This window comes from Betta splendens, chromosome 6 (assembly GCF_900634795.4).
Source record: "Betta splendens chromosome 6, fBetSpl5.4, whole genome shotgun sequence".
Lineage (NCBI taxonomy): Eukaryota > Metazoa > Chordata > Actinopteri > Anabantiformes > Osphronemidae > Betta > Betta splendens.
Window position 1 is genome coordinate 5133753 of NC_040886.2, and position 24880 is coordinate 5158632.

A 24880-nucleotide genomic window follows, 5' to 3' on the forward strand; every position below is an offset into this window, starting at 1 on the left:
AAAATACTTCCTATTCCTTAACTAATAAAGTACCAACTCTTTCATTACTGTCACTGGTAGTGCTCAAGATGTTAAAGTTTCAGTTTGAAAAGTAGAAGGTTGTCACTTTAAGCCTAGTTTGCCCAAAGGGATCCGTTATCTATGATTTTTTTTATTTCAAGTACATATTTCCTATAACCATAAACTAATGAAATAGTTAATGTCATTGTGAAATTCCTCACTACCTGTACATCAGATATTTGAACAAAACACAAGCTTTATGTGTAAAATTGCATTAACCAACTTACTGAACAACCTGTTTCATAGATTTCAAGGAAAGCTTATTTGATTTTATTTACACATAGTATATGTTTGAATATATTTGTGTTATGTTTATTTATAAAACACATAACTATTTAAAAAATTTCATTCATTTTTATTTTAAAATTTATATGAATATGTTTTCTTAGGGGCAAGTATCATTTTTCAAGTGGCTGTATTTTGTTGTACTTTTTACAGTGGGTTAATAAACCTATCCCATCTGACTAGACACTGGTTGTCGTTCCTTCACGCACCTACAAGACGATGCAGAGTGACTCTACAAGGTTCTGCAGGAGAAGGTGAGGAGCAGCCCGGCTACACTTGCAAAAGCAGCCAGGGACCATGAAGCTACAACAATGTGTCCTCCAGGTCCTGCACAGTGGGCCCCGGTGCTTATGGGCTGACTCCAGATGGAGAAAAGGCTCCCAGTGGGGCCCAACAGAGAGTCCGGCTCCCATCGATCTAACCCAGCATCACTCCTGGATAGCAATTAATAGCGTTCCTCATGTCAGCATTATTATTATTAGTACGTATATATATAAGTAACTAGCTTATTATTCCCCATAGAAAGAACACATATTTGTTGTAGATAGTTAACAGTGTATTATAATATTGTCATGTACTGTGTAGTACCTGACTTGATGTGTGAATATAGTGAGTAGTCCCATGACTAAAACGACTGCATGTGGGACATGTTGCAAAAGTTAGTAACAGTAAGTATTGAGCCTGCAGCTTCTACAGGGAGCTAATCCTCAAGCAGGTCTCCTCCTAGAACCTGCTTTAGATGTTAAAGACACGGATGCTACACTGCTCTGATTTGGCTGCTTGGAGTCTGGACTCCAGCTCTGGAGTCCAGAAGAAAAATAGAAACACACATGAACAAAAATTCTTTTATTTCTTTCTCTTGTTTATTTTGAATGTAAAAAACAAGTTCAGACACATTTGTACCTGCAGAAACAGGCATTTATCATGGTGCGGTACAGAAAAGCTTATTACTGTTTACTGGTGATACTGCTTATAGATTTTTATAGCCCACTCATTCATCTGACTGTAGCAGATCTTTCTCCCTGCAGCAGTCGTGATTCTGTAAAAGATGCACGTGATAAAATGTGATGAACTGTGATCAAGTGTGTTTGAAGGTCACAGTTTGTCTAGTTGTCTTAGTTTCAAAAGCAGCAAAACAAGGAAGCACAAACTTACATGAAGGCTTTGTTTAAACATGTGCTGTGGGTCTTGGATATTTTCCTGATCAACTTTGGAGGCACTTTTATTGTAGTCACGTCAGTGCAACAGGTTGCCAACATGTTGTATGGAGCCAGGGCTGTTAAAAACAATAGAGTTAATGAAAACATGTCAGTGAGACATCATTAGAGGCTCAAACAGAGATCACTGACCTGTGTAACAGCAGGAGGCGGTGAGCAGCAGCAGGCCCAGGCAGAGGCAGAGAGTCTTCATGATGCTGTCAGCTGAAGGTGATGCTGATGTTGCTGTGATCTTCTCTCCGCTCCGCGTCCGCTATAAATCCTGTCCATCGTGGAACAGAAAGTGTGACGTCCTCCACCTAAAATTAATCCTGCCACAAAGTTCCCCCGACACTTTCTCGGTGTTCCATGTCAGGCTGCTCACCCTCGGTCAGAGGGGAGAGTCCACAGCCTCGGTGTGGAGATAACATCTTTCACACTGCATCAGTTGCTCTGTCACCACATGCTGTTACCTGCTTTTACAGTGTTAATGCATAGGTTTCACTGTTTAGACTGTGGGTGCTGTATTTTAAGTGGGAGCTGAGGTGCTATTATAAATACAAACCAACCATTATCAGTTTATCATCAGTCACCTACCCCGTTTATGCAAATCATCTGCTGAGTTGACACCAGTAGCGGAGCAAGTGTGATGTTCATAAGATCTTATCACAGCTGTTTTTAGATGTACACAAACCACATTCAGCAAAGTAATCTTACTGGAAATGTGTGCGTGTGTGTGTGTGTGTGTGTGTGTGTGTGTGTGTGTGTGTGTGTGTGTGTGTGTGTGTGTGTGTGTGTGTGTTGCCAGGTGAGCACAGCCAGGTACCATGAAGCTACAATCATGTGTCTAATGTGTCCTTGTGGGTCCTAATGGGTCCTGCACAGTGGGCCCCAATGCTTATGGGCTGACTCCAGAGAAGAGGCCCCCAGTGGGGCCCAACAGAGTCCAGCTCAAGATTAAAGATGTAACTCAAGATCACTCCTATCAGCATCACTCCTATCATGATGTGATGTGATGTGTCAGATATTAATCTGACATTTAAATGTAAAGCTCGTAGAAAGCCTGAGTACTACAAAGGTTATGTTGTTCTATTAGTACATGACTGTGTGGATGTGGTGGGTAGTCCCACAACTAAAACAGCTGCATGTGGGCCGCGTTGCAAAATTCCCCACATAGGTCACAATATTTCTGAGAATATTTGTGATATAAAACCATTTTTTAATTTTTGAAAAGTACTAAAAAACATTGTTACTCACAATAAAACAAAAAACATGTTTCATATTCTAGGTAGAATCTTTGCTTTGATTCCTTCTTTGCATTGTCTTCATTCTTTCCATGAGCTTTATGAGGTCGCCGCTTGAAATGGTTTCACTTCAGGAGCCTCTTCAGGTTCATTTGTATGATTTCTACCTTAATGAAGTGATGATAATAAAGAAAACCACTAAAATGAGAAGGTGTGTCTAAACCTCTGTCTGGTGGTGTGTATATGGCAAATGGAATATAATATAATGTGTATATATATATATATATATATATATATATATATATATATATATATATAATCTCTTCATCAGTACAAGAACTCTATTGAAATGTTTAAATTGAAATGTTCAATCGCAGCATCTCATCCCAGACACTTGATTTCAATGCTAGTCTAAAAGCTCAGTGTTTCTGAATGTTGGCAACAGTAAGTTTTGAGCCTGCAGCTTCTACTGTGAGCCGGTCCTCAACCAGGTCTCCTCCTAGATCACCTCCTCAGTAGTGGGCACCTGCTTTAGATCTATGTTAAACTAGGTCCAGACCTTCTGCCATTTATGTCTGAACGTAACACACTAACACTGACGTCGACTGGCAGATAAAGACTGTGAGAATGAAAACCACAGATTTTACCAGACTGATGAAGGCACAAAGCAACGAGGACCTGTTTGATGTGGGTACAGGTCGTCATCTGCTGGTGGCAGTTCTCTCGACAGCCGCTGAGTGGCGCTGTTTCATATCTTTGCTATTTTCTGAGCTAGCTCTTCCGGGTTTTAATGTTTACAACTGAGCTGCTAGCATCGTTGAAGCCACTGAAGTGTTCCCTGCTTTCCGAAAAGCGTCCTTTCTGTTACAAGCATGCACCCCTGGTAGGATTTACGAAGAGTCACGGTAGGTGGGTCACATGCCTGCATCAGTCATCGTCATGTTCGCATGGCAGCTAGCAAAGCTAGCAGGCTCAGGTTAAGCTAGGTGGAAGGAAGAATATCGTGATGTTAAAACTGAAACATATTAGAAGGGATTGAATTTGTATTTATTTAACCGGAAGTACTAAACACAGTCTTTGCAGCGTTACATGAAAGTGTCAGATAATAGATTATGTGTATTGAAGCTGGGATCAAACGGATTTAGACAAAGTAAGTGATGCTGAATATGTGCAGCCTCATCCTCAGAGGTGGAGTCCCTGTCCCTGAAAATGGACAAAAAGTCAGTACTTTCAGCTGTAATTGTGGTTCAATTAAACTACGGCATCGATCATTCAGGAATTATTGCCACAGTAGTGGTGAACCAGATCGCATCGCCAGGTGTCCTGCGTTTCCTCGTGACTAATGGAACAGCTCTAAGGACTTGACTCTGAGCAGCACATTAGCATTTGGTACCTGAGCTCCAACAAGGTGATGATGCAAGTGATGGAGACAAACCAAACCCACCAGAGAGAGAAAGCTGACACGCTGGGATCAATACAAATGGATCTGAGACCGACTGAAGGACGACCACAGACACTGAGGAGGATGAGTGTAGTCCACAGTCCACATCTGGCCTCCTTGATGTAAACACAGACGCTTCACAACAACGCATTGATAAGGCTCCAGAACAGAAAGGCAGATTAGACTCAGTTAGAAAACACCCAGCGAAGCCACAGCAGTTTTGATAAGAGACTAGAACAATATGTGACGATGCAGGCATCTGTGTGTCAGGGTGAACTGTGAAGTGTCTGTCACCTGCAAAGAAGCATGATCAAGGTTACTGCCTCTCTGTATGCTCATTTGTTGTTTATTCCACTACTGGTTACTGACTAGTTCACTGGTTACTTTTGGTAGATGCTGATTCTTAATACATCATGTAATCTACTATACATTGTAATGATATAGTTTATTTTTAATGTTTACTGGTAACTTTACCAAACAGATCTAGAGTAAATACACATTTATCAAATGGAGCATGTAACGGATTAACCTGAAAAACCGATGATGGTAAGACGGAATCACATCAGCATATTGAGAGAGAACAGGATGGATTGAATTGTCACTTTTGCTCTATTTTTAGGAGTTTAACAAACAAGAGGCCTGTACCACCTGATCAGCCACTGACTTTCCACGTATAGAATAAACCATGAAGAAGAAAAGCAGACGTGCAAAGTCCTCAGAGGCCTCACAACAGCCCAGAAAGCAGACGACACCAAGCTTCGGGGAGGAGATGAAGACGTCTCGGAAGACCGTCCATGTAACCACGGACGACTTTTACCACGATAAGGCTGCAGCAGACAAGACCGTTGACTTGGACTTCAGTGTGACGGTTGCTGACAATCAGAAACAATCAAAATCATCAGGTATGTGACTCAGGACCAACCCAATAAACTGGGTTAAATAATCATTCCCCTCAGGTTTTCTATGTATGTTTGACTGCATTCACTGATTTAAATGTATCTTGATTTAATGTAGATGTGTAAGTTTGAGTATTAAGGTCTGTGATTTGATTTGCTGTTCTACAGGCAGACTTTCTACTGCAGTCTGCCGGCTTTGCCATGGGAAGTTCTCTCCACGCAGCCTGCGCCATGCTTTCAACAAGTGGTCTCAGGATTCCATCAGCATTGTTCGTGACGATCCAGATGTCGCAGCCCAGTCACCACTTTTATTTCACACAGATTTCCAACGTCTTGTTGGGGTCCAGTTGAACCGGGACCCCCGGTTATCAGAGTTCATCTGCAAGAAATGCCACGCTAAGTTCTACAAGTGCCACAGCATCCTCATCAGGTTTCTGCAGCGGGTCAACCTTCCTCCAGTTGGGAAGGAGAACCTTAAAATACGGTTGGTCCATGAAAAGCTCTACCTAAGTGCATATCACTTAGAGGGTTTTCTTATTGTATTGTATTTTATTGTATTGTATTGTATTGTGTTGTATTGTATGTTCAGACAATGATCCAAAATTATGAGCAACTGATGTTTGTTTTTTTTCTTTCCCAGAAGTAATGCAAAAAGTCCAGAGTCATCCAGAACCCACAGTTCAACATGTAAATAAAAGCTTTACATCTTTACATCTTTGCTGACAGATTCAATATAAAATATATCACAAGCTAACTGATTGCAGTATCCTGTTTCCTTTCAGCACCTCCAACCTTTACCTCAGATCCTAAGTGCCTCCACAACCTGGTTTCCTGGGCTCACCACCACGGAGAGGCCTGTCGCTTCTGCCCCGATCTGAAGGAGGTTCTGGAGGGCCAGTGCTGGGGCTCCGTTAAAGCTGTGTGGGGTTGTGTTGATGGTCACAAGTACATCATGGACACTCAATGCCCTGCTGCTATCAACGCAGTGAACTTTAGCAGTGGATCACTGGGAAGTGGCAACGGTGTCAAAGGACTGGTGTCAGAACCGGAGGAACAGGAAGCGGAGGAAGAGGAAGAGCAGCCTAGCGCGACTGAAAGGACACCAGCTCTGGCTCGCCACAGTCCATCAGCACAGACTCCGAGTTCAGCTCTGACTGACTGGACCAGCAACGCTGAAGGTGAGGCTTTCTACAACTAAAGTCTTCTTACGGCAATGACCCAGATCCAGAAACTGACTCTAGTGTAAGCATGAAAATTCATTTGCAGCCGGTCCATTTTTTGTTGGATTTTAGTCTAACTATGATCATGGGTCAAAGCCTTTTATTAGGTTCAAAAAACTTCCACAACTTTTATTAGTAAAGCTTACCTCTATATCAATAGTGCTCCAACACTGTAATGTTCATCAGAGTAAGCTGAGGAGTTCATCTGTTTGTTTCTCAGATTGTACAGCACACGGGGAGCCAGTGTCTCCAGCTCCAGCACAGCTTGAAGACAGGACAGCGGACAGTGATTTGTCTGACAGGTTGTTACATAATACAGCTTCTCTTCTTCTGATTGAATTTAAAGCTGCCTCTTTTAACACGCCTATGTGTTTATGCAGGGTCGTGTCAGAGATTGAGTTTGAGGACAGTCAAAGAGGAGAGTCATCAGATGATGAGCTCTTTGAACCGTACTCAGACAAGAGGTTGGTACAAATCAAAGGTGGTTGGCTGTAAAATTACACATGGTCTAACAGAAACCCGGCTACTGTGTTGTTCTCTGTTGCTCTCAGAACTGGAAGAGTGAGTGTTTCCAGCAAGAGAAGGCAAAGCCCGAAGGCTCCAGACGAACCTAAAATCAAAAAGAAACCTGGACCCAAACCTGGCTGGAAGAACAAGTTTAAACCTAAAGGGTTCGTCACCTGCACCTTCTGTCTAGACAACTAAGACAAAACACAACCTATTGAAGGTCCCCTGTTATGCTCCGAGATATGATCAGATACTTGGTGGTTCTGTGTCGGGGGAAATTCCCCTGTGAAGCAGCTCACAAAAGAAACACTGTACAAGGTGCAAAAACCAGGTCAAATGTGCAATTGTGTTAAATACTGTTTCTCATAGAAGTGAGTACAGCCCTCATTTTTGTAAATATTCTATTATATCTTGTTCATGTGACAACACTGAAGAAATGAAACATCGCTATAATGTAAAGTAGTGACTGTACAGCTTGTATAATAATGAACATTTGCTGTCCTAAGTCATCACAGCAATTAATACCTAAATTTGCTGGTCACAAACTTGAGTACACCCAAAGTCAAAATTTCTACATGAGGCCAAAGTGTCACTGCTTTGTGTGGCCACATTTATTTTAGCCCACTGCTGTAACCCTCCTGGGCCTGGAATTCACCAGAGCATCACAAGTTGTCACTGGAGTCCTCATCCACTTCTCCATGACTCGTACTGGAGCTGAACTGCATCTTTTTAGTGCATGTCTAACACACTTGAACAAGCTGCCTGGACTGGATGTACTACTGTCGAAAACGTGTATTTTTTATAACTGGGGACCTTCAAATTGTTGTCAACTACTAGAGTGTTCTTAGAATATGTGCATTAACATTTTTTATTTTCAGAGAGGAGCTGCCCAACATCTACAAATGTCCATATCAGGGTTGTACAGCTGTCTACAGAGCTCCTGATGGGCTAAAGGTCAGAATTCATACTTCAATTTAAATATTTAAAGTATAGTAGTGTTTGTATATCACACAAAAACGATGCTTGAGCTATTCCATGTAAAATCAACCAAAGGTTTTTGGGTCATCCTGTTACTTGGCATATAGTGTATGTTAACCTTCATCCAGATGTGAAATGCACTACAAAATGTCTTTAAAAATCAGCAAAGCCCTGCTTGATTTACCTCTCATTTATAATAAACCTGAGCTTTGATCTATTGCTGGTTAGGAGATATGTCAATGTCCTAAAGTCATTGCAAGCTGTGGTGTTAGGTCTTAATGTGGCCTTTAGACCTCAAGTCACTTCTGTGTCTTTATATAATACCATAGTTCAGCCGTGATCCAGATCCTGGATTTGACTGTAGATTTTAATCTCTACATAAAAGTTAACATCAATGTGAGGTAATTATAGCTGGAATTTCAGATTTGGAATGTATGCATCTATTAAGGCTAGAGACTTGGCTTTTATAGCATGAATTGGTTTCTTTGTAAAAATTTGGTTGATTTGATATAGAAACTATTGATTATTTGGCTCCAGAAAAGGAACATGCCTGTTCCTGAGCACGTCTGACAGCAGCTGACCAAATGTAAAAGTGACATTTTCACTGGCTTTATTAGAATGTTGACTGTAACTGTTAACATGATGCTCTGAATGGTGGATTGTTAGAAGCACATCAAAGAGCACCATGAGGAGGTGAGAGAGCGACCCTGCCCTCATCCTGGCTGCAACAAGGTTTTCATGATAGACCGCTACCTGCAGCGACACGTCAAGCTCATCCACACAGGTGAGGTGAACAGTGTATAGGGTGGTGGCTCAATGGCCTCATTGCTAGTTCCTTCAGTTAATTTTCTGCCTGTGTCTACAGAGGAGAGGAACTACATTTGTGACCAGTGTGGTCAGACCTTCAAGCAGCGGAAGCACCTGTCAGTTCACCAGATGAGGCATTCAGGAGCCAAGCCACTACAGTGAGTTCTGCCGAGATGACGTGCGTGCTTTGACAGCGTTCTTCACAAGCAACTCTCCAACACTGTCTTGCAGGTGTGAGGTTTGTGGCTTCCAGTGCCGACAGAGGGCCTCACTAAAGTACCACATGACCAAACACAAGGCCGAGGCCGACCTGGAGTTCGCGTGTGTGATATGTGGGAAGCGCTTCGAGAAGGCCCACAACCTGAACGTCCACATGTCCATGGTACACCCACTGACTCAGGTAGAGGCCCACAGAGGCAGCGGCCAGCAGCAGCAGCAGCCGTACCCCGACCTGCACACCATCACCCTGACTGGAGAGGTGGTTCAGCAGGACCAGGACAGATGACTGCACAGGGTTCAGGCCCAAAGGTTAACTTGATAGCCTGAACTTGACGGGATCAGACCTGCTGTGGCTCACAGGAAGACTTTCGTCATTTTACTAGATTTGTTTTGGACTCTTCTTTTTTTTTTTTGGTCCAGCCAAGAAGAAACATTTGAGTTCTACTCAAAGGCTTGACTGACAAACATACCCTGAGTTAACACAGGCTTAGAAAATGATATTCAGGTTTGGAATTGTATTCAAAAGTGTCTCTAAAACCTCACTTTGTTTGCTTTAGTGACACCTGGTTGCCATGGTAAGAATATAATAGTATATGGTTTACAGAGCAGCCAAACACTTATTTTAATCAGATTGTCCATATAATTTCAACCATGACTTCTTTTCATGCTGTGAGTAGTTGCCTGCACATCAGGGTTCAAAATCAAAAAAGTTTGACTCTGAGTAGTTTCCCTGTGCATGTCCATCTGCTCAACACAAACATAAGTTGTTGTAATTAATGGGGTGTTAGTTATGAGTATGTTTCCTGTGACTTCTTCATAATAAAAGACACCATGAGTTGCATGCTTTTATTGTGACGCATCGGGAGCAGGAAATACCACTCAGATGTTTGCAGTAAACTCAGTTCCTCATTACTATATCTTAACAGTCGTACATTCATTCATTTGTAGTCTGTTTGTCTTTCTCTTCAGGATGTCAGCCACTAATAACAAAAAAAAAACTGGATAGTTACAGTACAAATGTACTGATTGGCTGTTAACCAGTCATAACCACAAGGAAAACCTTTAGCTGCCTGTTACAGGTCTGATTGTTAGAAATAATGCAGAAGCCAATGCAGCAACGATGATGGTTTAATGTATATAATGCAATACTCCTACACCCCTCTAGTACTGTTACCAGAATACATGTACAGGACAGGTATTTCATGTTTTCAAGGACTAGGTTCAGTTGGATCAGGCCACTGTTACTACTGTGTACTGTAAACAGAGAAAGGGCTTCAGCTGCACTGGTGTAAAATAACGTCCTGTGTGTATTATGTACAAAAAGATGTGTAAATAAAAATGTATTTGTTTTAACCAAGACATTTGTGTTTCATGTGAAGATGTGTGGATGGATCATGTCTTTATATAAGACAGTAAAGTGCATCGGTCCTGGTGGTCAAATAAAGTCCATCTCTGGGCTCAGGCTGTGAGGGCTGAGGTGTACAGACAGAGCAGCTGCCACCTCTGGGTCCAGGTCTGCACACTGGGACTCCAGCTGGACCCGACAGGAAGGAGAGATGGGATCAGCACAAAGGTCAGCAGTAGTGATGGGAATTTAGAATTATATGTGTCACCTTTCTGAGCTGACCGGATGACAAAGCGGTGGCAGGCGTCTGCGCGATCACTCTCAGAACAAACTCTTTGCTGTTGCTCAGAATCTGTGAAGGCTCCACCTGACGACACAAACAGCAGCGTTACAGTAGAGTCACAGCCATAGTTCACACAACATCTAAGGCTCAGTCACCTTCTGTTCAGGCTCGGTCGTTGACGTGGGGACGTGTCCATCCAAAAAAAGCTGCATTAGCTTGATGTAGCACAGAACAGCGGTATGAAGGAAACCTGGGCAGCGCATGGCTCTCTGCAGCAGATCACGACTCTGCTGGAGCAGCAAACTACACAGACACAAGAAAAAGAAACCGCCAGTAAAACTCCCACCTGTGTTTGTGTTTCAGCTTCTTTAAACATTTGAACTGTTGGTTGACAAAGAGTCAAAAGCTGGAAATCGCAGGTCACCTGTAGAAAGCCCAGGGCATCAGTCGAGCAACTGCATCTGGTGTCACCATGGTAACCAGCTGACAAACACCTCGTTCTAAAGGTGGGGGATAAAAATACAGCACATCAATACAGACGTGATGGTAATAATACCCAACCACGTGGATGCTTACCATACCATCAGACTTAAAGATGAGCAGCCAGTCAGCATAGTCCACCAACACAGTCAGGAGGTCCGTGCACAGGCGCCAGGCTTCTGCAGTGGTTTTCTCCTGAAGAGTCAAACAGATCAGAGAGAATTTATCTCCCTGAAAACGTCTGCTATGAAGCTGATACTTGAAAACTCAAAGGTTTTAGAAACTACTGTCATTTTGGGCCATCACTGACTGACTTCTCACTAAAGCAAAAAATACTTTGTTGTGTTGTGTACAGTATGTTGTGACTGGACAGTTACCTTAGAATAGAGGAGTGTTGACAGATAGTCATTCACACAGAGGGAAAGCAGCAACACTAGCAACTGGATGAGAAAAGGAGACGACAAATGTGATACTATGAAATGGTTTCATGAGACGTTGAACTGTGAGCTGGGAAGTGTGGTCATGAGTAAGGTTCAACTCTCTGACCTGTCTGCACTCTACCCCTCCCTCTGGGTTCAGCATAGTCAGGGCAACACGGAAGCCCTCGCTGGCCCCTTTATGACAATGCAGGCTTGCTGCCAGTAGCAGAGCTGGAGCTGCAGGCACAGGAAACGCTGACAGCCCCTTTTCCAACCTGAACACCACAAATGCTTCAACACATTACACTATGGACACATGCAGCAAGAACGAGCAGAGTCCTGGTTGTGAGAATCAGCTTGTACCTGGAAGCCCAGTGGTGACAGCTGGAGATGAGCTGCAGCTGCTCTGGTAGAGGCTCTCCATCGCAGAGACGGGTCCACAGCGACATCAGCACTGGAGACAGACGCTGCCACCAACGCTACACACATACACACAATCAGAACTCTTGGTGGGCGTTAATACTGAAAGATATAATATGATATGATCAGTTCCTGTTCTTGACTGTTTTCTAAATGCAAAAAAAATTAATATTTTCTAAAAGATAAAGCAAAAGACTGAAATCCTGGGTGAGGACAAATGTGAGGTTGGATAAGTAAGAGGAATAGATGGTACCACTGTGGAGATGAGGAGCAGAGGACAGTGGAGACTGATCTGACACCAGGCCTTGTTCAGTTCCTCCCCAGGGGATCTACACCGTACACTAGCACATAACAGACCCTGGAGGAAATCACAGCCAGCTTAATATCCTCACTGTGCCTATGTGGAAAACAGGATATTAGATTTAATATCTTTTTGAAATTTCCTGGCGTGACCCTTACTCTGAGGAAGTGCGCGGTTACTCGAGGGGAAAGTGAGCTGGCTGGAGAACACGCCTCCCTCTGAGGCACAGGAACAAAGACGTGAGCACTGAACAGTCATGTCCTGCTTTTCAAAGAGGTGAGCCACTACCTGGTGTTGGTTGATATGTTCTATAAGTTTGTTGCAGTCCAGAGTCGTCCGTCCTCTGTCAGCCTTCACCGTAACAAACAGTGCTGAAGGCAGAGCCAGTAGCAGCCTACGTATGACACACAGGGGTCAGTAGATACTCACTCCATGACTGAGAAGATGGCTGTGATGTGTGTCTACCTGTTCCACGTGTGGAGCGTGTGCTGCAGGCTGAGCTCAGCGGAGTGCAGCGAAGCGGAGTCGACTGTAGAGGAGCATCTCTGAGACACCAGGTCAAAGAGGAGGTCGCACACGTCAGCTCGGCTCCTTCGGCAGCTGGAGAGCTCTGTCACTTCCAACTCATACAGCAGTTCCTACACAGTCACAGCTCGTATCAGGTTCTGATGCTTGTTGTTGCTGGTTCACCTCAGATTTGCTCAGATTGTCATACGGTGAACACACACACACCTGTATTCTGGACAGGATGTCTGGCAGACAGGTGCCTGTAACGGAGCTCGGCTCACTGTTGGCACAAAGTAAGAGTCACGACAGCCATATTGTGTTATTGGTTGTATTCAAACAAAGGCAGGAAAAAACATTTTCTATTTTAGCTGAGGTTCAGTCTGTTCCAAACCTACCACACACTGAGTGCACAGTAAGCCCCGTGTTAAACTCACCATAGCTGCTGGTTCATGACAGCTTTCAGGAGGTGAGAACACAGGAGCTTTGTGTCTCCTCCACAGCCTCCCTGCTGCTCTGGACGCGGAAGATAAAGCTCCAAGCACGCCCACTGTTGGTACTCCTGGCTACACACACACACAGTTCCAGTATTAGCTACACTGACATTACACTGAAGTCTGTGTACGTGTGTGTTTTGTGCTGTACCGTTCTGAGTCACACAGAGCATCTTCACTCCTCTGGACTCTGAGCTCATTGTCCAGCCAGTCACAGAACAACAACTGCAGACACAAAACAAGTGAGCTGCTGTTGCCAGTCAGATCAATGAGTTTACAAAGCTGCTCATTGATCCCATTAAATTACATCTGGCTGGACTCCAGGCTACTCTACCTGATACCCTGGGATGTGTTGCAGCTGCTGGAAGGCAGAGTGCCTCCACAGGGACCAAGCTGTCGTCCTCCAGGTGCCGCTGGGGTCTGTGACACTGCTCCACAGACCATCCGCGTCGTGGTGTTCATTCAAAGAGCCACCAGGGCTGAAGGGAGCTCTGGCTTCAGGCAATAGTCGTGGGATGAGGTACAGAAGCTAAACACAGTTCAAAATGTGAACATTTGCTGGTTGTTTTATATCATATAATATTTCTATGATTTAGATTTTAGAGAGAGTCAAACCTTCTTATAGAGGGTGCTGGGAATGGTTTCCTGCTGCTGTTGCTGAGGAAGACTTTCCCCTTTGCAGATGCCATAACACACAGCTGCCACAGACAACCTGACGGCAAATAGAAGACAGAGGCTGATGGAAAAAGTATTCACTGTCATCAGCCTGTACAAATGTTCCAACAGGTCAGCTCACTGAACTCACTGAACACAGAGGAGCATGTTAGTGCGAGTGCTGCAGACAAGCGCTGAGTGAAGCACTTCTCCAACAGCTGCTGCTTGTAGTGGAGCTGGAGGCATGAGCACAATCAGAGGACTGTGGGACGTAGAGGAGTGGAGGTGGACTACAAACACTGCCAGGCCCAGTAAATGAGAGGCACTCAGCGATGAGCCCTGTGGACAGAAGGACTTCTGATTAAAGAAAACAAGACAACACAACATAGGGTTTGAGACACGCAGGGATTTGTGTACCTGGTTATGAAACAGGTCCCACAGTCTGTGCAGGACGCTGGAGAGCAGCTGCTTTTTGCCAAGCAGCACACTGACAAATCTGGACGCCCACGTGCTTTGTCTGCAGACAGAAAACATGTGTTTGCACACAGCCTGGCTACAGAGCCATCAAAACCACCCTTACCCACTCACTTATTAGGAGGATTTGTTAGAGATGTGTCTAACACACACTGGCAGAAACATCTCAGGAGCATGTTGATGACCTGATATGCAAGAGACAAAAGGTCTGTTTATGCATAGTGGCACAAGACACTACAGATCTATACAGGTAAAAACAAGGAGTGAATCTCATCCGTGCACACTTTGACATGAAGCTCAGGAGACAGAGGACCCTCTTGGTGAAGTCTGATGACCGTTTGTTCAACCGGCTCCTCGGGACCAACGGAGAAGACGGTGCTCAGCGTGTGAGCGATCCTGGACAGCTGAGCTGACATCTCTGTGGAGACATCGACAGGTCATCTGCCACCTGAGCTGATGGACACGTTACACAGCAAAAGGCCAAAGAGCACAATGTGTGTATGAGCCTCATCATCAGCCGACCTCCATCACTTCCATCCACAGTCAGTGCAGTGAATGTCTGGAACTGGGCCCTCAGGACGTCCACAGGAGGCTGGGTGGTGTCCAAACACACGGTGCTCCCTGCAAACACAGAAGCGTTACCCACGACTATGTGGCTGTGGATGAGAACCATCCTAAGACACGAGGAACTACGATTATTAGCTCTGGTTATTACTAATCCAGTTTGAATAGACCAAAGGTTCAGAGATGTACTAATTTGTTGTGTTTTGAGTCCACATGCACATTATAAAAGACACCCACTGTCCTGCTGTCTCAGTCCCTGACAGGATTCCAGGTATGATGAATACTGAGCAGCAGGGATCTTGTCTGCTCTGAAGAAAAGAGAAAACACGCTTGTTAAACCTGCTGGTAATTTTGGATTACAAATTATTTTGCAGTTGCATTTTTGATGAGAATAAACATGGCTCAAGAAACTGTAGTTTTAACCTGTTGAAATTATTTGCATTCATTACTGTAGGGCAGAAATTCTAAACATTACGAAATGAGGGTTTACACCATGTACAGGTTCAATAATTACTCACTTTTTCAAAGCCTCTATGAAAGTCATCCGAGCATCAGCTTTCACAGGAAGCTGGAATTAAACACAAGTCATGTTGTAAATGGACTTTCTTGTTGTGTAACGCAGGAACGTATTAAAACCTGCTGAGGATGGTTTGCCTAAGCCTCGGGAAATGTGAATATGAAGCACTTCTCAGTAAAGTAACCAACTGGCGCAGGTGGTAAAGTTTACACCTGTCAGAGTGTGTTTCTGAGTATTTCTCACCAGCCTTGGTGTGAGCAGGGCAGGAAGGAACCTGGTCAGGAAGTACGGCCTGCGGAAGATACTGGAGGAACAAGCTGGTGTCATAACGTGCAGTGTGCCTGTGTAACGTCAAAAAGCATCTGGTGCTGGCAGTGAGTGAGTACCTGGCCTCCATCACGGTGGCAGAGATCCTTCCTGTGCTCTCAAACAGAGACACTGCCTTCTCCACATCCTGGACACAAACACACAGAGGCACTGATCACTAACTTAACAAAAGGTTCTCTTTAAGGTTCTGACCACTGACGTGAATGACACTGTTAGTGGGAGGGGCTTATCAGGCAGGAGTTGAACATGTTGTCCAGAGAAGGTTCGGTGGTGATACCAGCGACAGAGGCTCAGTGATGCACATGGTACCGAGGCAACAGATAAACTACTCAACCGGCTGGTTCTGGTAGAAAGGTGTCAGAACACAGGGTGTCATAGTGTGCATAGACTCAGAGCTCCTCCAGCTGGGTGACAACAACCAGCTGGAGCCCACATCTCAGTCTAATCCAGCATCTGTGAGATGAACTGGACAAACAAGTCCCAGCTTCCAGGACTTCTGACATCTAGTACCACAGTGGGTGAGTTAAACAATAACTACTGAGGTACAGTGGATTTAGTCATTATTTGATCCGTCTAATAAACAGCCCTATTTAATTAAGGCTGCTGTGTTTATTTGACCAGGACACTTCAACAGCAGGCATTAATACACAAAGGAGCCACTGGATGTCACCATTACCGGCACAGACGCTCCATCTGCTCCAGACACGTCCTCATATAAGCCCATGTCTTCCACGGATTCCTGCATGAACGAACAAAGACACAAAAATCGATAAGTGTTTACAGTAATATATTGATTCTGTTTCTTCACTGTCAAATAATTTACATACAACAATTTCAAATAGATTTTTTGCTGATCGCAGTTGCTTTTTACAGCTGCACCTGATGAAGCTGATCAGTGTAGACATGACAGTGAGAGTGGGAAAGCAGCAGCACCAGGAGTGGCCACCCCTGCATCAGAGGACAGCTTTCTAGAGTTCTACCCTGTGCCCTACCTTCAGGTCAGCCAGCCTGGTCTTGGCCAGAGAGACGTATTCCATGAGGAGACTGCGATGTTTCATGGGTACGTAGGGAGGATGGAGAATATGAACCTGCCAGGTAACAACACAGCAAGACACTAATCTTTTCTTTTCTTAACACTACATAATGACATGACAGGTCAGGCTCCATTATATGATACTACTTGAAAAAACACGAGCTAGGCTGAATATTCAACGTCACCTTTAGGTATTGGGAGGGTTCAAACGGAACCAGGTCAGACAGGAACTTCAGCAGAAACACCAGTGACTTCTTACTGGTTGCATGGCAACTATTGCTGCCACCAAAACACATCTACCACATGGAAAAGAAGCTGATATTAGTGGATTTGATGCACTGACAATGAGAAGCACAAACCTCCTCATGATCAGTCAGAAGCAGTTCCTATATAAACTACCGTTGATTGGCTACATTTGAATGTGTAGCACAACCACACTATTCACTCTGAATGAAAATTACACTGTACACTGAAAGAAACTATATATTGGTGAACTGAAGTGTGTGGTAGGTAGAAACCAGTGAGATGCCAGTTCTCATACTCCCGGGGATATAAATGGACACAAACCTTGAACCAGTCGCTGTAGGAAGTGAAGACGCTGGGTCCCTCCAAGGCCGCCTGTCGGGCCAGCAAGAAGGCCATGATCATGTTCTCCAAGTCATAGCCCTCAAAGGCCGAGGCCAGCAGCCTGGACAGCAGCTCTGACAGAAGCACAGAAACAAAACATGTGGGTTTCTTCTTTTAATACTAGCATGTAAAAGCAAAAAAATTTTTTTATATTGAGCAGCATCTTACAAAACATTACAGTAAAGAGTGAATAATACTTAATAATGTGAAAAAAACATTGTGTGTGTGGGTTTACAAAAACATCTAAGCCAGCGTACATGAAGGGTGAATTAAGGCCTTATGTACATGTCGGCATGTTCACCTGTCAGACTGGGCTGGGCCTGGGGGCTGTAAACCAGTAGAGTGGACAGGAAGCACAGCACGTGTTTCCAGTTGACCTCACTGGTTTCCAAAACCTGCTGCAGGTGACGCAGCAGCAGCTCCTCACTGAATATCACAGCCAGCTTTTATAGACACAGCAAAAACACAGATGAGTCACAGTTTTGTTTTCTCTGAACAACATTCACTGCATTTGACTACAGAACCGTGAGGCCTTGTGCTGCTCTCCTGTGCTGCAGCACAGGCTCATTTAATTATGGCACAATGTACTGTATAACTGATTTAAGAGTCAGACACAGCAAACACAGTCTGCGAATGTAAAACTGACAGCACATGAACAGCTTATGATGTTTTGAATCTCATTTTCATGACTGTACACCTGATGTTCCAGCCGGTTACACCAGTCAGGGGATCACATACCTTACGGAGCAGAGACGTCAGCAGCCCGCTAGCTTTCCCAAAGGTCCACTCGTTCTGCTGAGTGATGGCATCTGACACTGGGGCAAACAGCAGGTTGAGCTTCACTTCAGGTTTCCTCATGTTAACACAGTGACAGATGAGTGTTGGACTTCTGCTAAAGCTGCTGACAGGGTCTGAGACACGCCTTTACCTGTCAGTCGAGGCTTGTAGGTAAGCGTCTGTGTGAGGGAGTGTGTGAAGAACCTCTGCAGGCCGTCCGCCGACACGGAGACGCCGCACAAGGACGTGTCAAATATCTGAATCCTGTAGCAAACACAGTCAGTGGTTAATTTACATATATGGAAATGATGGTGCATGTTTAGCTGAACATGGAGATACTGCAGACAGACTGAGGCACTTGTGACTCTGTGAGTCAACCATCACCAGGTCAGATGCTGTTGCCCTGCGTTAAACAAACATTGGAGGTGAACGAACCCAGGACCAGCAGCAGGAATGTTCACACTCTATAGTCACATTTACTGAGAAATGAGCAGTGGCGGAATCAAGCCGCTCTCCAGCTGGATTTAAGTGTGATGGCTCCAGCCAGGCAGGCGTTGAGGGGGAGTGTGTTCAACTTATCACATACACTACACAACTGGCAGAGAGCTGCCAAGAGAAGAGTGAATCATCTGAACGCAGCTCTACTCTCTATCACATATTTCACATGACACGACGGGTGTGTGGATACTGACACCCTCCTAACAACCTCTTCTCTTACTGTTGGGCCTTTGGGGTCCACTGGGGGAGGCAGGTGTGGGTGTGACGCTGTGATGGGAGGTTACCACTGTGACCCAGGCATCACAGCATGTAGGTAGGATGCTGAGTATGACCTTGGCCTCCTGGGCCATTCTGGCCACAGTGGACCTGAAGGACACCTACTTTGACCCCTATCTGGTTCACCCCTTCGACGGCAGGGTCCAATTGCTTTTCCTTGTGTTTTCCCTGGACCTTCCCCTGCTGCATTAACACAAACCTGGCCTCCCTCAGAACACCTGACTCATCACAAGTGTCAGTAAACGATGGTCTGTATCCTGTCCAGTCATGTCTGATAATGGTTTCTGGATTCAGGTGTCAATTTTCCAAGTATACAGTACCTAAATGTCAATCTCAATACCTCAATGTCAGTTAATTACAAAAATGTTAATAATCAAAATACAAACAGAACCATTGCTCAGCCCCCACTCCAGCAGATGTCTGCGTGAGAGATTGGTTCACAGTGTCCAGAAGCCCTGAAAAAGAAAGAACAAAAATAAAGTAAGAGTTTCAGGTCTTATTTAACTGAAGCATCACATCATCGGCTCAGGTTAAGGGGACGGGGACATGTTGACTCACAGCAGAGCATATCATCAAGCAGTGAGCAGCAGAGCAGGGAGGTCTTCTTGTCTGAAGCTGCTGGCTCCTGGTTCTGCTCAAAGCCTGTTCCCACCAAGACTTCAGCAACCACTGAAACACAGTAGAGCTCTGAGTCCTATCCAGACCCATTCCCAGCTATGTCAAGCAGTGTAAGCGGTATAATTGCTGAATAATTGCCGAATAATTAATAAGGGACAACACATCAGTATTAGCCTGTCCAATAGAAGTGAGTCTTCATTTAACAGACTAAGGTCAGGGGTTAAAGGACGACAATATTCACACTCTGGGCAGAGAAGACAAGTGCTTTGAACGAGGACTGATAAGCCTCAGATACACTGTGTCTCTATTCATCATCTGTTCCCGGATCAAGACCACTCCAGACTATGAAGGACTCACTGAAGCACCTGTAACGGCTGGAGTCACAGGCGTTAAGAGTTTCCACCTACTCACTATCTACCTCCGTCCACCTAACAAGCATGTTTTTACAGGAGGAAAGTGAAAGAAAACTGTGGTCTCTGGCCAAATGAAGATGCTGCCTGGATACAGTAGGTGAAACATTTCAACCTGACTCAAGTCCCAGACTACATTCACAATGGCCTGATGAGGTCTGTGGGAGGTGTATGGACAATAAAAGTATGAAACGACATTGGTCTTCTTACTTGAAAACACTTTCTGTTGAACTGCTCTGGTGTCCTTCTCCTCCTCTGGAGGTTTCCAGCTGCATAGAGCCTTCAGCTGAGACACCAACCACGACCTCACCCCATCATCACTAAACGAAAGGAGCAACAAGAGGACAGCGGACAGAGGCCGAATGAAGAGTTACCTTTAATAAGGCTCAGTGACATGTGCATCATGAACTACGCACTTCACGAAACACAGTTTATCTGAATGAGATCTTACACACTGAATAAAACATTCAATCAAATCACTATAAGTCTCTAAACGGAAGGTTTGTACTTGTACTAAACCATAAAAACGTCAGGAATCTGATTTCCCACTCTGACAGGGCCAAACTTGTTTCTCTAAATTCAATTTTACAAAGTGATACATTAAAGTAATATCAGATTTGCTTATCAGAACATTTATTTATTCCCTTTTGTCTAACAAAAGTCAATTCCATTTTTGAAAATAGAGTTGACTTGATGAAAAACTTATTTCGGTTATGAAGAATAATAAGTCTGATAAATGTATTAGTATTTGGTTCTCATCTTTAGCGTCAGTAGTGTTTAGATGGAAGAATAGTTTAGTTTCTAGCTTCCAATGCTTCATCACATTGTATTGGCTGGTTCTAAACTCTGATATATGGAAACTGGAAATTGTCGAGTGGCCAAAGTTTGTCCAAAGTAGTTTTGCCAAAATAAAACCTAAAAATGCTGCTTACCTCTGTAAAATCATCTGAAGGCTGAGGATGCTGTGATAGTGAAGGTGGTACACTACTTCCAGCTTCGGTTGCCTCTGGAAAAATCACCATATTTAACATTCTTGCACTATACTTTTTTAAAAAGCTTTCTTCCTTCCATCAATTTGGCATTGGATTAATGATGAGAACAGACTACTGATCACACATGAGCACATGCACACCTGCTCTCTCCTGTACTCCTGCCAAAGCAGTTTAGGACTGAGAGCTCCCTGTGATAACAGGTCCTTACTGGACTTCAGTAAAACACCCAGACGAACCTGAGAAGGACAGGAAGGAGACTAGATGTTCACATGCATAAAAATGATGATGCTACCAAAACATAATTACACAGTCAACAGTGATATTCAGCAGAGCTCAAGACTGAACACATGGACACAGTGCATGAACAAGACACCATCACACCGACAGACAGGCAAGTAAATCTAACACTACTGACTTTAAGCTTAAGCTGCTTTGCTGGCAGCTTTTCAGCAATAATGGACGTTACATAACACCCATCTCATCACATCATGTGCTTGGAGACCAGGATTGGGTCTAAAAGAGTGACTGTACAGCAAAAGAAAGCAACTAAATCAAAACAAGGCGTAGTCAGTCATAAATTCATCACTAGTTTGTGACTAGTATGTAAACCTACTCTCATCTAGACTTACTGAATAGCCTGGCAGCACTGCAGATGGATTCACTTACAAGGTTCCATGCATATTTCACTGGATGGTTGCCTTATACATCCATTAAGTGTCTATCATGAAATATGTATCAAATCTGGATGCTGCAGTTCAACCCAATGCTCCCAATGCACATTGGGAGCATTGGCAAACAGATCATCTGTCTTCTGAAGAAGCGTGGTGGAAGGCTGATCAATCAGACAGTGTGAATGGAGCAATAAAGCAATTAATCATTTGATAAGTTACTTGTCTGATTATTTAATGTGATATATCATGATGACTTATTGTATTTTCTGTGAGTTGCATTTCAACTAATTACACATTGCGTGTTCAAACGTGACTTAAATGGACTAATGAACACTTACGAGGAAACATCACATCACACCTCAAATCCTCAAATCATACGGTCACATACTCACTCTCTGAGAGGGGGTGAGCAGCTCTCTCCCCTTCTCCTCATCGTCTTCTTCAATCTCCATCAGCCTCTCGAGCACCGTCTTCACTGACAGCACCACCACTGGGACACCCAGCTGTGTGGCCTGACGCCTCAGCTCCCACACTGTACACAAAACCACGGTCAGATTCACTGCATTATAGTCATGTCACGGTTATGTCAAGTTATGAACATGTGGCAAAGAAAACAAAGCTTATCTGGAAACTGACAGTTTCTAAAAGGTCAAAACATATACAGTAGGATGAATGTGGTTATGTAAATTAATATCTGTAAGACATCATGTGGCTTTTCAGAGGGAATAAGTGAACACTCACCCAGCAGCGACCCTGTAAAGGCAACTGCGATGCCTTCACATGGTGCATGTTGCTCCTCTTTCTTCTGAGAGGATGAAGTGCTGCACAAAGCTGAAGTCTACATAGAGACAGAAAGGGTTACTGTATATGGTGGCAGAGTCGTTGGAGCTTTATATTACAATCCACTTTATTTATATACTACATTACAAACCATCAGGTAGACTAAAATGCTTAATATGAATAGTTAAGACAGGGCAGTGAAAATCAACAACATAATGCTGAAAATATGGTCAATATCTACAAATAATAACTGCACACATAAAAAAAACACACTATGACCAAGTCAGAGTATTTGATGAATCAAACTTTGGGTTCTAACTTTTGTTCGCTGCATGTCACTCACCTCCACCTCCCGCAGCAGAGTGCTGAGGTCCTGATGCTGTTCCAGCAGCTGGATCGCAGCCTCCTGCAGCCGTGGGCCATCGTCCTGCTTCGGCCTCTTCACCACACGACTTCCTGGGTTTCCAACAGAAACAAACAAGCGTTTAACTTCATGCATTTTTAAAAACTATCTGACATACTGCCCAAAATAGTGTACAGCAAAAGCACGGTCGTACAGCGACTGTTCTTCTCTATCGCGAAAACACCACAAACTGATGACGTTGAGCTGCCAACTCACCGATGAGGCTCGATACAGTCCTTTTGTGAGAAGTCCACTCACACGACGCACTCATTTCACTATTACAGGGTATCGTGGACATCATTTCAATTACCGATGACATAAACTCTTTGACTGCCACTGCACTGTTTGGTTCGCCATGTTTCCCCTCGCGCTCTTCTTTCTCATTGGTCTGCGTTTCAGCCAATTGGGATCATGCAAGCTGTGGGACAGTGATAAAGAATTCCGGAGTTTTAACGTTAACGTTCTACAGATTGCCCTCAAAAGACGAATATAGTAAACTCAAATTACATGGAGACATTTTGTAATAATAGTTTCAAATACTTTGGGCTTTGGTTTGATGAAACATACTTGGGTATAACATATAAAGAGATTTATAGTAAGTAGAAAAGAGCAAAACTATAGTGACATGATTTCAGCCATCCTACAGTTCTGTTAACTTCTTCAAGCTGCTCAAATTCGAGAATATAGTTAAATTAGTCAGAAGTTGGAAACAAAGAAATAACAATTTTTCATTGTTGCTTCATGTTATTTGTCGAAGCAGCGGTGGATCTGAGCCTGAAGAAAAGAAGAAACAATAGCAGTGATGCTGATGAAGTAATATGATAGCAAAGTGGCAATAATGAAACTAAAACAAAGAAGAAAAAGAAGCAGACTAAATCCCAAACCGTGACTGTGTCCACACGCTCATCTGTGAGAGGAGGTGGTCCTAATTCTGCTAATTATGACTGAGAGCAGCGACAGCTCAGTGTTTTCTCAAACTTCCAATAAGCTGAAGGAGGCTGTGTTTATGTGAAGGTCCATCTGCCCTTGAATAATCAAGTCTCTGACCTGTTGCACTGGAGACTAAATGCTGCCTTTGAATGCGTGTACATCATTCTATTGTTCATTCTTCTGTTCTTCTTCTCACTCATCAACAGAGTTTTTGAATTTCCCAGCTCTATTGCAGCAGGCAGCAGGAAAATCATCTCGTGGGAACCAGTGAAAGGATCTCATGAAAACTTAATGTCCTCATGCATTTTTAAGAGGCCTCCTTTTTGCTATTGTGTCATTAGTGATGCACCAAGTTCAGTTCTAACTAACCGAGGCATGAGCGAGTCACTGGCACCGGGTTTAGTAGGTGAGCAAAGTTTTGGTTGAGGACTTAAAGGGCCCTCTGCACTGTGTCCTGTGTGTTTGTGTGATAGTAGTCAATATATAGAAAGACACAAACCTCACTGTGCTCATCTGATTCACTCCACTGAGTCTCTCTGTTCTGCTGTCTGGGCCTTATTTGAACATAAACTAACTACTGCTGGTGTAGCTTGTACAAATCAAGGGGAACATTTGAGCTGTTAAAACTAAGTAACAGTTTCAGATTCATTATGATAAAGACACATTTTAACTAGTGCAACAACTAGCTACAGGCTGTGTTATGTGTGAGGCTTAAGGCTTTGTCCCTGGTAGTGTATTATATGCAGACTAGTAGACTGAGCCTAAACTGAAGACTGAACAGAAATATACTTAATACATTTATATAAAACATTTCAACACACTAAAATTAAGAGACTTTTAGAGAAATATGCTCCCGTCTCCAATATGAAAAACATTGAAATGAATGTGCATGTATTTAACGGAAACACGTGCACTGTCTTGTGGATCTGGTAACAAAAATCTATAGGAAAAGCGTGTGTTGAGGACGACGAGGGATCGTGGCTCAGGGAGATCATGTTGCTCTTTCTTGTGAGAAGCTGGACGTTCCCTCTGACGCAGCCACGAGAGGAACAAGCTCAGACACACCCAGCGCAGCCTGGAGCCGTTCCAGCTGTGTTAGTCAGGGGATGTTCAGCTTGAATAAGACGTTAATGAAAGTCAGCTGCTGTGTCTTCTGCACAAACAGGAAATGCCCTCATAAAATACCTTCTCTCTTTGAGCTGTTAAAAAGAAAACGTGTTGTGTTGATTG

General features: G+C 43.8%; 2 protein-coding genes across 8 annotated transcripts; one reads left to right on the forward strand and one right to left on the reverse strand.

Moving 5' to 3' along the window:
- Positions 1–3532: 3532 nt before the first annotated feature.
- On the forward strand, positions 3533–10210 carry znf276 (zinc finger protein 276). 6 transcript variants are annotated; one of them, XM_055509982.1, is made up of 12 exons: positions 3533–3690; positions 4846–5128; positions 5291–5606; positions 5763–5809; positions 5887–6300; positions 6563–6644; positions 6723–6806; positions 6894–7013; positions 7728–7803; positions 8494–8611; positions 8693–8792; positions 8866–10210. In XM_055509982.1, exons 2-12 carry the CDS (start codon positions 4912–4914, stop codon positions 9137–9139), a joined length of 1848 nt encoding a protein of 615 aa, XP_055365957.1. In that variant the 5' UTR covers positions 3533–3690; positions 4846–4911; the 3' UTR covers positions 9140–10210. The 6 variants fall into 6 exon arrangements, with proteins under 6 accessions (XP_055365957.1, XP_029010106.1, XP_055365960.1 ...); XM_029154273.3 differs by having other exon boundaries at positions 5905–6300; XM_055509985.1 differs by having other exon boundaries at positions 5766–5809.
- On the reverse strand, positions 9966–23906 carry LOC114857622 (Fanconi anemia group A protein-like). Of its 2 annotated transcripts, XM_029154271.3 has the most exons (43): positions 23605–23906; positions 22937–23138; positions 22661–22773; positions 22279–22375; positions 21930–22069; positions 21007–21102; positions 20807–20880; positions 20085–20194; positions 19405–19515; positions 19238–19301; positions 18224–18336; positions 18034–18110; positions 17597–17738; positions 17236–17369; positions 16854–16964; positions 16628–16723; positions 16312–16374; positions 15695–15762; positions 15552–15612; positions 15310–15359; positions 15029–15099; positions 14750–14848; positions 14512–14645; positions 14342–14412; positions 14171–14270; positions 13905–14092; positions 13715–13811; positions 13434–13628; positions 13251–13324; positions 13043–13171; positions 12834–12888; positions 12567–12739; positions 12390–12495; positions 12260–12319; positions 12054–12158; positions 11744–11859; positions 11508–11655; positions 11339–11401; positions 11063–11156; positions 10906–10981; positions 10637–10784; positions 10467–10565; positions 9966–10387 (listed from the first exon to the last, which is right to left on the reverse strand). In XM_029154271.3, exons 2-43 carry the CDS (start codon positions 23037–23039, stop codon positions 10289–10291), a joined length of 4323 nt encoding a protein of 1440 aa, XP_029010104.1. In that variant the 5' UTR covers positions 23040–23138; positions 23605–23906; the 3' UTR covers positions 9966–10288. The 2 variants fall into 2 exon arrangements, 1 of the variants encoding a protein (XP_029010104.1); XR_003786247.3 differs by lacking the exons at positions 9966–10387; positions 10467–10565; positions 10637–10784; ... (1 more) ...; positions 11063–11156; positions 23605–23906 and having other exon boundaries at positions 11338–11401; positions 11508–11617; positions 22937–23158.
- Positions 23907–24880: the final 974 nt, after the last annotated feature.

Excerpts from the sequence above, each read along its gene's own strand:
- znf276 (XM_055509982.1), top strand. The coding sequence starts at position 4,912 with ATGAAGAAGAAAAGCAGACGTGCAAAGTCCTCAGAGGCCTCACAACAG. Across the intron at positions 5,607-5,762 it reads AAGGAGAACCTTAAAATACG|AAGTAATGCAAAAAGTCCAG; the intron begins GTTGGTCCATGA and ends TTTCTTTCCCAG. Across the intron at positions 8,793-8,865 it reads TCAGGAGCCAAGCCACTACA|GTGTGAGGTTTGTGGCTTCC; the intron begins GTGAGTTCTGCC and ends ACTGTCTTGCAG.
- LOC114857622 (XM_029154271.3), bottom strand. The coding sequence starts at position 23,039 with ATGTCATCGGTAATTGAAATGATGTCCACGATACCCTGTAATAGTGAA. Across the intron at positions 18,111-18,223 it reads CTACAAGCCTCGACTGACAG|TGTCAGATGCCATCACTCAG; the intron begins GTAAAGGCGTGT and ends TGTTTGCCCCAG. Across the intron at positions 15,763-16,311 it reads CAGATGGAGCGTCTGTGCCG|GATGTGGAGAAGGCAGTGTC; the intron begins GTAATGGTGACA and ends GTTTGTGTCCAG.